The 14,620-nt window shown below is 38.7% G+C and overlaps 1 protein-coding gene across 3 annotated transcripts; it reads right to left on the minus strand.

Annotated features, from left to right (window-relative positions):
- Nucleotides 1–7,584: 7,584 nt before the first annotated feature.
- Nucleotides 7,585–14,285, minus strand: LOC137952027 (serine carboxypeptidase-like 18). Of its 3 annotated transcripts, none has more exons than XM_068799082.1 (14): nt 14,137–14,285; nt 13,900–14,045; nt 9,814–9,890; nt 9,628–9,747; nt 9,448–9,550; nt 9,334–9,371; nt 9,074–9,175; nt 8,879–8,959; nt 8,655–8,795; nt 8,496–8,567; nt 8,309–8,427; nt 8,118–8,231; nt 7,980–8,025; nt 7,585–7,826 (listed from the first exon to the last, which is right to left on the minus strand). In XM_068799082.1, exons 1-14 carry the CDS (start codon nt 14,265–14,267, stop codon nt 7,743–7,745), a joined length of 1,374 nt encoding a protein of 457 aa, XP_068655183.1. In that variant the 5' UTR covers nt 14,268–14,285; the 3' UTR covers nt 7,585–7,742. The 3 variants fall into 3 exon arrangements, with proteins under 3 accessions (XP_068655183.1, XP_068655182.1, XP_068655185.1); XM_068799081.1 differs by having other exon boundaries at nt 8,655–8,807; XM_068799084.1 differs by lacking the exon at nt 8,118–8,231 and having other exon boundaries at nt 8,655–8,807.
- Nucleotides 14,286–14,620: the final 335 nt, after the last annotated feature.

Consider the following 14,620-nt stretch of genomic DNA (forward strand, 5'->3'; position numbering starts at 1 on the left):
AATAGAATCAAAGGTGATGTCCATTTATTACCAATAGTGTTTATTGAGTTTTGAAACTGAGCTAAATGCTAGGGAGATACTTAAACACTCGTACAAATGTTGCAATCTTAAATCAATGTGAATTCTTATGCAGGAATTAAAGATTGATTGCATTGATTCTAAGAAGAAAGAGGAGCCCCAAAGTGTTATTCTATGCCATTCTCTATGAGAACGTGTCCAAATTAGGGTTTTGTTTATTATTCTTTTCATAGTAAAATGTAAAACGTAGGAAGGTGGAAGGTTGTTCGATTTTTTCCACACATATGTAGGATGAGATCATTGACCTGAAAATTTAACATTCAGGAGACTTTGAAGTCTGTAAAAGCAAAGTCGATATTAGCAAGATCAAGTACCAAATGATCTGATGGAGACTAAAGTGGTTGATACAAACTGTCATGCTCACGTAATTTGGTCGACATGGCTGATATAAAATTTTTAAAAGTTGATTTGAAGCATTTTTGCTTCCTAGTAGAATCTCTTCATGATGAAATCTCTGAACTGTTTACACCTTACGTATAAGTAATAGGCATAAAGATAAGAGATGATAGAATTTGAGATTGTCTCAAATTGTCTCAAATTGTAACTCTGAAGCAATGTAAACTCCTCTTAGTGATAATGTTTATCATGTAAAATCTTATCTATTTGAAACCTATAAATACGTGAATTGACGAATGTAAAGCATAAAAAAATTATTCATTCTTCTTATTCAATATGGTATCAGAGCTCTCGATAAGCAATTCCTCCTCTTGTAGCTGAAGATTCGCTTGGAGCTCTCTCTTGCTTGTTGCGCAACCTGTCTATGTTCCTGTTCACACATCTGAGGAAGAATTGCGTCCGCGATTCTGTTTTTGTCGTCCCGCTCGCCCCCCAACCCAGAATCCTCTCTTCATCCTCTATTTTGATCTTCCTTGAGCCCTTAACCCTGACACTCCAGTCATCGTCGTTGTCGCCCCATTGCCACTAAGGGTTGTTGACAAAGTTGTGTCATTGCTGTCACCCAGCTGCCACCGAGGTCGTCTCTACAAGCCACCGTTGCTAGAGCCGCTCCACTGCGGGCCTTCCCGCCGTCACCTCTGTCCCTGTCACACTAGTGCCAAGTATTTCTCTTCCTTTTTTTCTTCCTTTTTTTCATACGACCTTTGGTTTAATCCGAAGTTGTGATTAAGTGAGTTTGGGAAGAATAAGAAGATTGTTGCATGTGTGACTCTCACGCGTGCAGCAGTAAGAGAAAAAAATCTAGAAACTCTAACTGATTTTGTACTCATGGCTCCTGAAGATACTCAAACCACTATTCCCAATGCCCAAGACCCAACCAAACCTTTTACAGTGCTCAACATCCACAATTCTGTCAACTCACCTCCACCATTTATTTTACTGGAAGCTTTAGATGGAAGCTATTCTTATTGGTTATGTTGATTTTCAAGACTCCATGGATTTAGCTCATGGAGAAAAAGGGAGAGAGACCCATTGGGAGAAAACCAGAGGGAGAAGAGGGTATGGATTTGATTTCCTAACCCTTCCCCTGAAGCTCAATTTATAGATTAATGAAACTACTGTATTACAATAATACTCTTGAACTTAGGGTTTAGGGTCTAGGGTTTTAACCCTGGAACTTTAACCTAATTACATCAATACCATCTTTATGAGATGACGCTTTATTTACCATCTTGTCATCATTGTATGAGCTTGTGGGCCTCCTCCTTGATCTATGGTCCTTGAGCCCATCTTCCACATCTCTTGGATGTGTGAGTCTTCCTTGGTCTTATGGGCCTGAGCCCATCTTCTAACACACTTGGATATGTGGGCCTTCCTTGGTCGTGTGGGATTGGGTCCTATCTTCCAACACTCCCCTCAAGCTGGGGTGAGAGAACATCACGAACTCCCAGCTTGCTGCAAATATTGTATAGAATCTTTTTGTATAAAATGGCAATCCTCCATATCTTCCAACACTCTCCCTCTCACTGGTGCTTTTGTTCATGAGGCCCAGCTGGCATAAGATAAGTGAGAGTAAAATCACTTCTGGCCGTTAAGATATTGCTCCATACTCCAGTCCTGATGCTTGATGTTGGGCTTATTCCTATCTTCTGATAGGTAGTTGATTATAGGCATTGCTCTAAAGTGTAATAAAACTTAATAATCACTCCTAACCGCTAAGACATTGTTCCATACTCAAGTCCTGATGCTGGATGTTGGGCACACTCCGTCTTCTGTAGGTAGTGTATCTATCGGCATTGCTTTGAAGTGTAATAAAAAAAAACTCCTCCATCACCGTGTCCCTCCACAGGACAACAACTCTCAAGGAGAAGGAGTAATAAATGACATTAATGAGGGAGAAGTAAAAAGATATGTTGTAATAAACTCATCGATCATGGTGTCCCAATTTGGGCATCGACTCTCATGGTGTTCCAAATGCAATATTTTTTAGAGTCAAATAAATTATGGTATGAGGAAAGATACTGATGCCACCTATTCTTCAATAATAATGTCTCATCCAAAGAGACACAATAGCAACAGCTGAAATGGGTTTGGGCCCATATAACACGAACCAAAAATCTTTGTTAAATTGACCCATGAAATAATCTAATGTAAGTAGCTGTACTAAATAATATGCTGACCAAAGAATAATTTGTCAATACTTCAAAATAATAATCCAGCCAGAGAAAAAGTATCGAGTCGCGCCGAGTCAAATAGTAGATCAATATATTGGGCCTTGGACACGATTATTGAGGCAAAAAATAAGTGGCTCGATTCAGGTTGACTTGGGTCGAGTTGACCTGGACCGAGTTGGCCTGGGTTGACTCGATAAGGAACAGAACAGTAACTTCCCTCGGGTTGTTGGGTTGGTGGGTTTGCTCGCCTGGTCTGGGTTGCGATAGAACAGGCCCGACCCGTCGCTCAACTCGACACTTGATTAAATTAGTTTCCTAAGTTAGGAAACCTTAAATATTTGAACAATATCTTCTTCTTCCTCTTGGTTGAATAGAGCGAAAAACCAGAGCTCTTCGGGAGGAAACTTTCTGACAACAGCCCGCTTCAAAACAGAGAGGGCTTTCCGAAAGTAATTCAAACTAGAAGAGAGAGACCTTTAAGAAAAATAAAAATTCCAATAGAGAGCTTTCTGAATAGAAAAAAAATACCGTAGAGAATTTCTGAAACCAATTCTCCAGTGTTTAACGGAAACTTCCTTTGTTAATGGAGTAGCAAAACAACAGGATGACTCGACGAGAGTAACTTGGAAGAAACAATAGCTCAACAATAATTTGGCGAGAACAGTGGTCGTTGTCTTTGTCAGCGCCGAACAGAGCGAGAGAGAAGAAAATATATGGAGATCGTCTTCGGATGGCAACTCAGCAGCAGAGAAGACGATAAATCAGTAGCGTGAAGACAAGTAGATTTTTCGGTGTTGTCTTCTCCGGCAAAAACAACATGAATCTTTTGTACACGCTAAAGTGGCCTTCTCAAGAGTTTCAAAACACCCCACATAAGCCGCATGCAGAGACTTTCGACGACAGTCGGGAGACTTTTCCAGTGCGTCAGCCTTTGCATCGGTGATGATGGCGATGATTTAATAAAAACAAGAATGCAAAAAAAAAAAAAAAAAAAACAGTGCACTAGACTAAGAAATAAAAGAGAAAAAAAAATTATTTTCTAAGCCTAAACGGAAAAGAATGAAATCTAAAAAACCATAGTCGAAATCCTGAAATCAATGCTCTGATACCATGTTGCTCCATGGATTTAGCTCATGGAGAAAAAAAAAGGGAGAGAGACCCATTGGGAGAAAACCAGAGGAAGAAGAGGTTATGGACTTGATTTCCTAACCCTTCCCCTGAAACTCAATTTATATATTAATGAAACTACTGTATTACAATAATACCCCTGAACTTAGGGTTTAGGGTCTAGGGTTTTAATCCTTGAACTTTAACCTAATTACATCAATGCCATCTCTATGAGTTGACCCTTTATTTACCATCCTGCCATCATTGTATGGACCTGTGGGCATTCTCCTTGATCTATGGGCCTTGAGTCCATCTTCCACGACTCTTGGATGTGTGGGTTTTCCTTGGTCTTATGGGTTTGAACCCATCTTCTAACACACTTGGATATGTGGGTCTTCTTTAGTCGTGTGGGCTTGGGCCCTATCTTCCAACAGGTGATGATGTCTACAAGTTTGTTGATGGTTTTTATCCTAAGCCTTCATCCACAAAGACAGTCAATAATCTTGCCGCTCTCAATCCTGAATACCTTACATGGCTTCGTCAAGATAAGCTGATTTTTAAGGCTCTTGTCAGCTCGCTTATACCATCACTCATTCCGCTTATCACTCAATCAAGAACCTCTCATGAAGCCTGGAATACTCTAGCCAGTACTTATGCCCGGCCTTCGCGTTGTCAGATCAATCCGATTGAAGGACAACTCAAACATGCCACTAAGGGATCTCAAACAATTTTTAAGTATATGCAGTTTATTAAAACACGTGCTGTTGAACTTGCGGCCCTAGGCAAAACTATGGATACAGAGCATCTCACGAAGAGAATTTTGGATGGACTCAACGATGAGTACAAACCACATATTGATATTATCAATGGCTGTGGCACACAAATTTCTTTTGATGAACTACTTGAAAAACTCAGCAACAAGGAACTCTCCACTTCCAGTCTTTGCAAATCCCATCAGTTCTCCCTCCAATTCTGGCAAGTCAGGTAATTGTAATCACCGACAACATGGGGTGCCCTCCTACCGCGTACAACTAGGTACTGTCTCAATTCTCACCAACATCGTCACTTCGGATGGTCAATCTTAGTCTCATCCCTACCTCGGCCATTGGTAGTGGTGTCGGGAAAAAGGACACAATTCCACAATGTCCTGTCTTTCACCAGATGCAACCGCCTCTGCCACCTCCCTAGGCTCCTCGCCACCCTTCTCACTGGCAACTTTGCCCTTCAACATCATGGAAACATGGGCACATCTTGCAAACGCCAACTCTCCTACTGGTTCAACTTGGCTTCTGGACAGTGGAGCATCACATCATGTTACAACAGACTCGAGTAATCTCTCTATTCACACTCTTTATGATAACACTAACAACATTATGATGGGTGATGGCACGAGTCTTCCTATTAGTCATACTGGTTACAAATCTCTCTCTACACCCTAACGTAATTTTTCCTTAAATAGTTTTCTTTGTATTTCTACTATGCAAAAGAATCTTATTTCTATTTCTCAATTCTGTCAATCTAATCATACTTCCATTAAATTCTTACTTACTTTTTTTTTTCGTGTGAATGATCTTTGTATGGGGGCAACACTTTTGCAAGGTCGAACTAATGATGGTGTGTACGAATGATGATTGTCCCCAATTCAGTCTTCACCAATAATTGTTTTCTCCAATGTCAAGACCACTTCATCTGCGTGACATCATTGTTTAGGTTATCCAACCTCTACAATTTGCTGGCACATCGTGTCCACCTTTTGATTAGATTTATCACCTTTGAATTTTAAATTTAATTGAAATTCTTGTCAATGCAATAAAAGTCACAAATTACCATTCTCCCACTCCACCCTTATTTCTTTTTCCCCTCTTGATATTATATTCTTAGATGTTTGGACCTTTCTACTTTATTCTTTTGATGATTTCAAATATTATGTCATTTTTGTTGATCACTTTACAAAGTATATCTGGTTTTACCCTCTCAAAACAAAAATCACATGTGTTTGATACTTTTATCGATTTAAATCTCTTGTTGAAAACTTTTTTGGTAAACGGATTAAGACACTCTATTATGATAATGGGAGTAGGGGGAGTGGGGGAATACAAAGCAATATCCTCTTTTCTGGAGACCAATGACATCTCTCATCTTACGTCTCTTCCACATACACCTGAACTCAATGGGTATTTTAAACGACAACATCATCATATTGTCAAAACAAGTCTGTCTCTTCTTTCTCATGCCTCCATACATGTTTTTTACTTGTCATATACCTTCTCCACTGTTGTCTATTTCATCAACCGCCTACCTACTCCCATGCTTAATTTTCTTTCACCATATGTCAAACTTTGGCACTCCTCCTAACTACTCTAAGTTCCGAAGTTTTGGTTGTCTTGGTTAACCATGGTTCCGACCATACTCCTCCCACAAATTTATTCTATTTACCTCTCCTTATGTTTTTCTAGGGTACTCTATGTCTCAAAGTATCTATTTATGTCTTGAACCTACTACCTCTCGTCTTTATGCGCCGCGTTATGTTAAATTCTTTGAGTATATCTTCCCCTTCACTTCACTTTAGTCTCACCTCGACTGTCATTTGTTTGACACACTCTCCCACTGGTGTTCATTTGTGTTCTTACTTCCAATTACTAGCACATCCACCACAGATTCAATCCTTGTGCCCTCTACAAATTCCATTCACGACCTCGCACCTAACCCCCCTCCACCACCAAACCCCACTCCAACACCTTACCACACTCGAACATCAGCCGACCCACTCTCATCGTCCCTACCTGCTTCCTCCCCTCCCCGTGTTATTGTCACCAGATCCAAGAACAACTTTTACACGACCATCCAAAAATTAAACCTCACAAATCAGCTTCCTGCATCAGCCAATTGTGAACCAACAACCGTGACTCAAGCTCTCATTGATCCCAAATGGTGTCAGGCTATGTCTGATGAATATGATGCTCTTGTTCGGAATGGGACATGGGAACTTGTTCCCTCAGGTTCCTCGCAGAATCAGGTTGGTTGCAAATGTATTTTTTGTACTAAATATCTCTCTGATGGCTCTATTGAAAGGTACAAGGCCCGTTTAGTTACCAAAGAGTTTCACCAGCTCCCTGGGGTTGATTATCATGAAACCATTAGTCCTGTTATCAAACCTACCACTATTCGCATTGTTCTTAGCCTTGTAGTAAGTTGTGGCTAGTCGCTTCAACAACTTGTTATCAATAATGTATTTCTCCAAGGTACTCTCTTTGGGGATGTCTTTATGACACAACTACTGAGCTTCATTGAGCATGAACATCCCCATTATGTTTGCAAACTTCACAAGGCCATCTACGGTCTCAAGCAAACTCCTCGTGCTTGTTATCATGAGTTGTGCCAGTTTCACATCACCTCTGGCTTTACCAACTCTCTTGCAGACTCCTCTCTATTTATACAGATTTGGATTACATAATTTACAACATAAATTACAGCGTAATTTCTTCAATCTGTTGGTCTTCTGCGTCTGATGCAGGTGACTAGTCTTCGGGCATCTGTGACGGCTTATGTTACTCCTTTGATGGAAGCAGGATATCCTTCACGGCGTTACGCCTTTGATGGAGCTGTGATATCCTCCACAAAAGCCACCCAGAAACTTACTGTATAATCTGGTTTTCAGGTTCTCAGTTGAACTATGAAAATATGGCAGTGTCGTAACTCTCTCCTGTAGAATTTTCTTCCGTGGGTCGGTGCTTGTTGCATCTCTGCTCTTACTCTTATGGGAATTTAACGATGCAAAAGAATTTTTTCCTAATATAGTTGAACACTTACATCTAAAACAACCCACCAAAGAAAAGATTAGATATAAACAACAAAGTTTCAAGAGATAGGATCATTCGCTTTCTCTTGTTTAACTTCTATAGGTTTTAAAAAAACCCATCGTCTTTCTTAATGTTCCTAGGCTTATTACAAAAGCACCATAATTTATTTATACTGGTTCCACTTTTGCTACAGAGGATTGTCAAATACCCATCTCTGGATCATCCCGAAGCATTCTTTAGGCCTGTATTCTGGAGCTGTATGCCCTCCTCCCTGCATTAAATGTATTAGAACATGTCAACAGCCATTTTTCTCTATTTTGACGTTCGCAATTCACCTTTAGATTATCTTGTGGGGGAAAAAAAGGCTTCAGTGGATTTCTTCTGCTCTACAAATTTTTTTCCTGTTGAAAGTAGAATATATTACCTTAACAGTTGCAAAAGTCAAGTTGTTGGAGTACGTCCTTGTGAATCTGAAAAATCATGCATAGTGCTCTAGATTGAATCAGAACGCAAAATATATTCTAGAAATTAATTTTTGTTCATCTAAAGTTAAGAGTCCCACCCTGCGACTTGGCCACTAACCCACCATGGTCGCCAATCACTCACAATGGAAGAATTGAGATCTCTTATCCATGCTTGTGTACCCAAATGTGGGCATACCAAGTCATGATCCCCACTGAAAGATATTATTTAGCATATAAATCAACAGAAGAGAATTGTAATAAACACTGTAAACTGTAAAAGAAGAGCTACCTGTACACCAGAGTTCGATAACCTTTGCTACTCAGCTTCCGATGGTATTTTATTGAACTGGATACATCTCTTGTGTAAGAAATGAATTCATTACACCTTTGCCATTCTCTTATTGATCCCTGATACACAAACAAGTTTCCCATTACATGTACTACGAGCAGGAATTCAGAGAGCCAAAACCCAATACCTTGCGGATGTTGAGAGCTTGTTGAACAGTTTCATTGTTGGCCCAGTGATGAGAGAGCATATAGCCATAAGACTGTAAAAAGAATCGCATTGCCTATTAGACTAATGGGTAGATCTTTGATAGCATTTCGCTAAACTGTTAGAGAGATATGGAGATTACCCTACAAATAATGTCAGGATCTGGTTCTTCTTTAAGATTCTCATACTGGGAGCGTCTATCTACATGCATTTCTGCTGGTATTCTATCTCTAAGAGCACATTTGGATTCCAAAATGTGAGGTTTATTCACCCCTGCTATGCACTGGAAGGCAAACTGAATACTATATTAATCCATCTGTCCAAGGGCACCACTGAACAGACTGAGAGAAATACACAGAACTCTACCAGTTTCACAGCTTCAACAGCTTCAGCGCATTTAAGATTTCTTGTATTCGTATAATCTCCTCCACAACTTCTCTTGGCTGCCTGCGAAGCAGGTTGAAGACTGTAAGCTCCTCATAAAAGCTTCACTTGCGATAATGAAAGAAAGAATAGGGACAGACTAGATAATGCTTCGACTGGAAGTTTGTTAAATCATACCTCATATAGTTCATCTGAGATGAGTCCCATACTATGCACATATGGCACTTTTGAGCCGGAATCATACTTCGCATCAGCAACCGGATTTCCGATGATATAGCCCTGCCATTATTCCCAGTGCAAGCATATCGCTCAACCATTTCTCATACATAAAATATGCAGAAGGTTGTATTACTTTTAATAGATTTGACAGAATCTGACAGTTCATAATCTACAAAACCTCATGAAAGTGCGACGATTTGAGCATGTATAGCAGGTACCTTTAAGTTTAAGAGTGGCTGCTTCCCTGCTTCTATATCTAAAGGACAGTATCAACCATATGTTAAAACTAGCCTCTTACAGAAACCAAAACACAAACAGGAACCAGGCTTTACCATCCGATATTTCTTGAACAACAACTGGAATGATTTTGCCTGCGTATGAATCCCCACTAACATACAGTGGATTTGAGAGAAACATTGGATGATCATTCAACCACTGCAACACAAAAAGCTCGGTGAAAATTTTCTGTTTCTTCATTCTTCTTATGATTCTTCAAATACTTCGTTTCCTACCTTTCTTATGAACTGGTGTGTTAGTTTAGCTGATTTTGTGTCTCCCATGTTATAATCGCGTAGGATTGCATATGAAAAACCAGTTCCGACTGGTTGATCCAGAAAAATGATGTTGGCAACCTGACAAATGCACCAAGGTTAGAAAGACTTGAATTTGCGATTTTAAAGGGTCTTTGATTTTCATACCTTCGTCCATGAATTTGGGTTTAAGGTTAAAGATGGCAAGCTTCCATCGTATCGCTCTCTCTTGACATTCAAAGGACCTATGCAGTCAAGCAGAATTTGGATTTTAGCTATCTTGACAATAAATTACTACCTGTATATGCCTTAACTCTATACGATTCACAAGTTGATTTGTTACTGTGATGCCACCATCATATTTTCCTTCGTGAAAGTATTCACAGATGTCATGAAGTTAAATTTTTCACTAATGATCATTTTTTAACTAAGTTGGTGTAAACGCATTCACATAATATTGGGATTCGATTCGTATCCGTATATGAGTTTTGGATAAATTTGAAACCTTGGATAACTTGGTGAGTTAGGCATTCTGTATTGCGGCACAACAATTTGTTCCTCAAGAAACCTTGCAAAAGGACCAAGCAATTGTCCTCTTTCAATGTACCTACCATAATATTTACCACCTCTATCAAACCTCGTAATTATGATTTATTTGTCTAATTATTTCTCTACTTCTATTTTATGGACCTTAAAAGCATTTATTGCTTCACTTCTATCATAAAGCAGATAGAGATACATATATCATGTACTGTCACCAATAAAGGTAATGAAATATTTTTGACCATTGAAACATGCATCATAAGGACCTAAAATATTAGTGTGCATTATTTCTAAGACATTAGAAGTCCTCCTGGTACCTTTCTTGTACTTGTTCATTTGCTTTCCTTTAATGCAATCCACACATGTACTAAAATCAGTTAAATCAAGAGCCTCAAGGAATCCATCATTTACCAATATTTTAATTCTATCAATAGAAATATGACCTAATTCCTATGCCACAACATGGAGATTTCTCATTTATAACACTATACTTAATGCCAACATTAATACCATACACAATATTAAGACTGCAATTGAAGGTAGGGTTTAAAAGAAGTTTGAACAATCCTTTATCTATAAATCTATTTCCAACAAGATTATGGTCTTTATACAATTGAAGAGAATTTCCAAAGAAATTAAAACTCAATTCAAAGGTGAAAGTCTGGAAACTGAGATAAGGTTTATAGAAACAGATGGAACATAGAATGTCATTTCAAGCTCTAATACAAAGTCAATATTGAGGACAAGTTTGTAAGTTCCACCCGCTTCCACATGTAAACCCATCTTATTTCCTGAATAGATGGAGCATTCACTTGGCATCGGTTTTCGTTGGTTCAAAAAAACTTGCATGGTGTTTACAACATGGATTGTAGTACCAGAATCAATCCACCAAGTGTTATAAGAAGCATGAGTCATATTGAATTCAAAACACACTAAGGATATGAGATTAACTTTCTTTTCAAGCCAATACTTGAACTTGGGATAGGTTTTCCTTATATATCCTTTCTTTTTGCAAAATAAACATTTCATATCGCCCTTATATTCTTTATTAAGAGCCATTTTTTCCCTGCCCTTTCTTAAAAGGTTTCTTACCTCAAGTCGTCAAATGTGCACTTTCGATCCTCTCCTAATTCAGCCTCCCTTCCTCTTGTACACACATGGTCAAAAGTTCATTAATTGACCATTTCTCCTTATGTGTGTTATAAGAGATTTTGAAGGGTGCGTATTCAGACGGAAGTACTTCTCAATCTCCTTTCGATTTTAGTCTTGCGGCCATATTCTGCATTTGTATGATGCGCTCACGTACACCATTGGTGCCAGTAAATTTCATGGAACACATTTGGGTTATCAGGGTGCTCACTAATGCCTTATTGGAAGTCTCGAACTGTTCCTAAATAGCTTGAAGATATTCCTTTGCATTAGCACATGAATGGATCCTCGGATTCTCTTCCCAATATGAGACTTAATAAACATCAAAATTAATCGATTGGATCACTCCCAAAGTTCTAATGATATTTTCTCAATTTGGGTACTAGATTCCGTGGGATTTGGAGGTTTATCCACTCGAAGTACCAAGTCAAGGTCCATGTACCCCAATAATAGGAGAATTTTCTCATTCCACTTAATATTATTCTCTCCATTCAGAGGAATAATAGAGGAATCAATGTCTGAGAAAAAAAAAAGTTTGAAGAACTACAAAATAGACAACAAACTTACTAAATATGTAATGAAGTCAAAAATTTTGAATATTTATCCATATAAATAATTCAAACAAATAAATCAACGTGTCATTATAATCTTTCATGTGGGCTTAGATTATATCACATATGCGATTTATGTCTCTTTATGATGGGACCCATAAAATTTGTTGTTTAATGGATTATTCAAGGCATGTAGGCAACTAATTTTTTTTAAATATATCTTTTCCAACCTGATTAATCACTTAAATATAAATTTTACCTTGAGGGGTTAAATTATTATATCTTCATGATTAATCACAATTTTTTATGTCATTAACTTTATGTGACTAAACTTAATGTCACTAGACATTTTCATAATCAATAATGTTGTGACAATTACTCAATTATTCAAATGTATACAAAAAATGTGACATAAAAAATAATTGACTAAAATTGATGTCAATCATTAATTTCTTATATTTAGGTTAACTTAAAATATGCATAAAAATGAAGGATGTATAAAACCTAAATAAATCTTTTTCAAAATTGAAAATTTGACAAAATATGCATGCACAATTATGTAATTCATATGAATTAAAAGAGTAGGGATATATTTGTTAATTCATATAATTTTCATAATGTAATTATAATTAAAGAGGTTGGGGATGTCAAAACCTTTACTTCAAGTTGTATGTTTAGTTGTAGAGAGAGAAAGAGAGAGAGTCCCATAAAAAATTTCCTCTCATTTTTCTTATCATTTTAAAGAAAGAAAATACAATAACTAAGTGAGAAAGTTCCTCTCCTTCCTAGTTTTTTTTTTTTTCTATCTAGGTTTCTTTGGTTCCGAACAAAATTAAATGACTTTCTTTCCCTTTTTCTTCATCTATGCCGGCAGGAGGGGGTCTGGCCTCAAAGGAGAAGAAGGGTAGGGTGGAGACCCCCCTCCTCTCAGATCTCTCGGCTGGAAACAGAGACATGAGGGAGGAGGGGAGATTTGGCTGGGAAGGTCCTCCCTGCAGGAGGAACACACACACACCAGCGAAGGACCTCTCTGCTGGCTAACAAGAGATTGGGGGAGAGGGCGCTCCACCCCCTCCTCTCAGATCTCTCGGCTGCAACAGAGACATGAGGGAGGAGGGGAGGTTTGGCTGGGAAGGGCCTCCCTGCAGAAGAAATACACACACACACACACACCAGAGAAGGACCTCTCTGTTGGCGAACAGAGATTGGGGGGGAGAGAGGGACTCCGCCCCCACCCCAACATGCGAGAAGTACAGAAACGTGAAAGCTTGCCTGAGTACAGCAAGGGAGGCGACGTGATCGTAAAATGACATTTAGCTACCAGTGTCACGTCTTTAACAAATTATCTTCATGACCCATCAATTCGCTCAAGCTGAATTTCCAAAAGGTAAAAGCTTCCACGAGTACAGAAAGGGAGACCATCAACTACCAATGCCAGATTTTATTAAATTTACAAATTTAATTTTAAAACTACTCGACTTGTGACAGCCAACTAGAAAGTCCAATATGACACGTTAACTACCACGTCTCCAACCAAAGGTAATATTACAAAAGAAATTCAATCAATAATAAAAAAAAGTAGGGCTAACGTGGCGTGTCATTGACATGGCAGCCTACATGGCGAATGATATGACATATGTTACATTTGATTGGTGACATGGCAGCTAATGTGACGCCATGTGGCTGTCAATGTTTACGTGTTGCATTAAACTTTCCAGCTGATATTGAGTGGGCATAGTTTTTTTTTTCTTTTTCTTAAGAATACTTCGCTGATGAACAGAAGAAGAGTTACTTACACCAAACTAACCCTTCTTACTCCCCCATATGCACGAGATTCTTTTAAAATCCTACTAAAAGTAACAGCCTAAGATTTTATGACATGCTACCACTTGTTTCATGCATGAATATATATCGTCAATGAAGATCGTGAAGGAAAATCGATTACCAGAGAAAGAAATGAATGAACTAATCATCAATGGAGACCTCGGAAAAGAAATACAAGGAGGCTTACCGATTTCGAAGAGTAAACCAGACAAAGCAGAGCAGCCGGGGCCGCCTGTCAACCACACAAGAAGAGGATCCTCCTTCGGATTACTCTCCGATTCTATGAAGTAGTAAAACAACTGAAACTCGTCCAAGTCTCCGACACCCACGTATCTGTCTCATAGATATCAGATAATTGTCAGATATCCACAACAAAGTTGAGATTCTTCTGGTACGTGAATGAGATTTCAGACGAAAAGCTTACCCAGTTTCCAGATTGAAGGGAAGAGGCCCTTGAAATCCTGGAAGGTATTTGACGATAGTAGGAGATAATTCTTTTGCGTCGTTAAATTCCCACGAGAACAAGAACAGAGATGCAATGAGGCACAGAGCCATGGAAGAGAATTCTACAGGAGTATGTTTAAACACTGCCATATTTTCGTAGTTCTAACCGAGATCCTGAAAAACAAATTATATAGTACGTGGTGGGTGGCTCCCAAAATTCGTACCAGGAATTAATTTCGAATTTTATGAATTTCTCAATTTTTTAAGAAATTGAATACTTTCCTCTTTGCTATAAATACACCGACACTCTTTTCTAAATGCACCTCAACTTGGCTGGTGTGACTTTTCCACCTCAACCAACCTACTTTGTTCAAACCCAATGCACACACACTTCAACAGCAAGTTGTGGGGGTGCATGCGGCCTACAACTATTTTGTAGGCACAATCACATGGGTGAGCTGCAA

Source organism: Aristolochia californica, unplaced genomic scaffold (assembly GCF_029961685.1).
Source record: "Aristolochia californica isolate CCGP_79_NKW_82.1479 unplaced genomic scaffold, dmAriCali1.0.hap1 SCAF_15, whole genome shotgun sequence".
Classification (NCBI taxonomy): domain Eukaryota; kingdom Viridiplantae; phylum Streptophyta; class Magnoliopsida; order Piperales; family Aristolochiaceae; genus Aristolochia; species Aristolochia californica.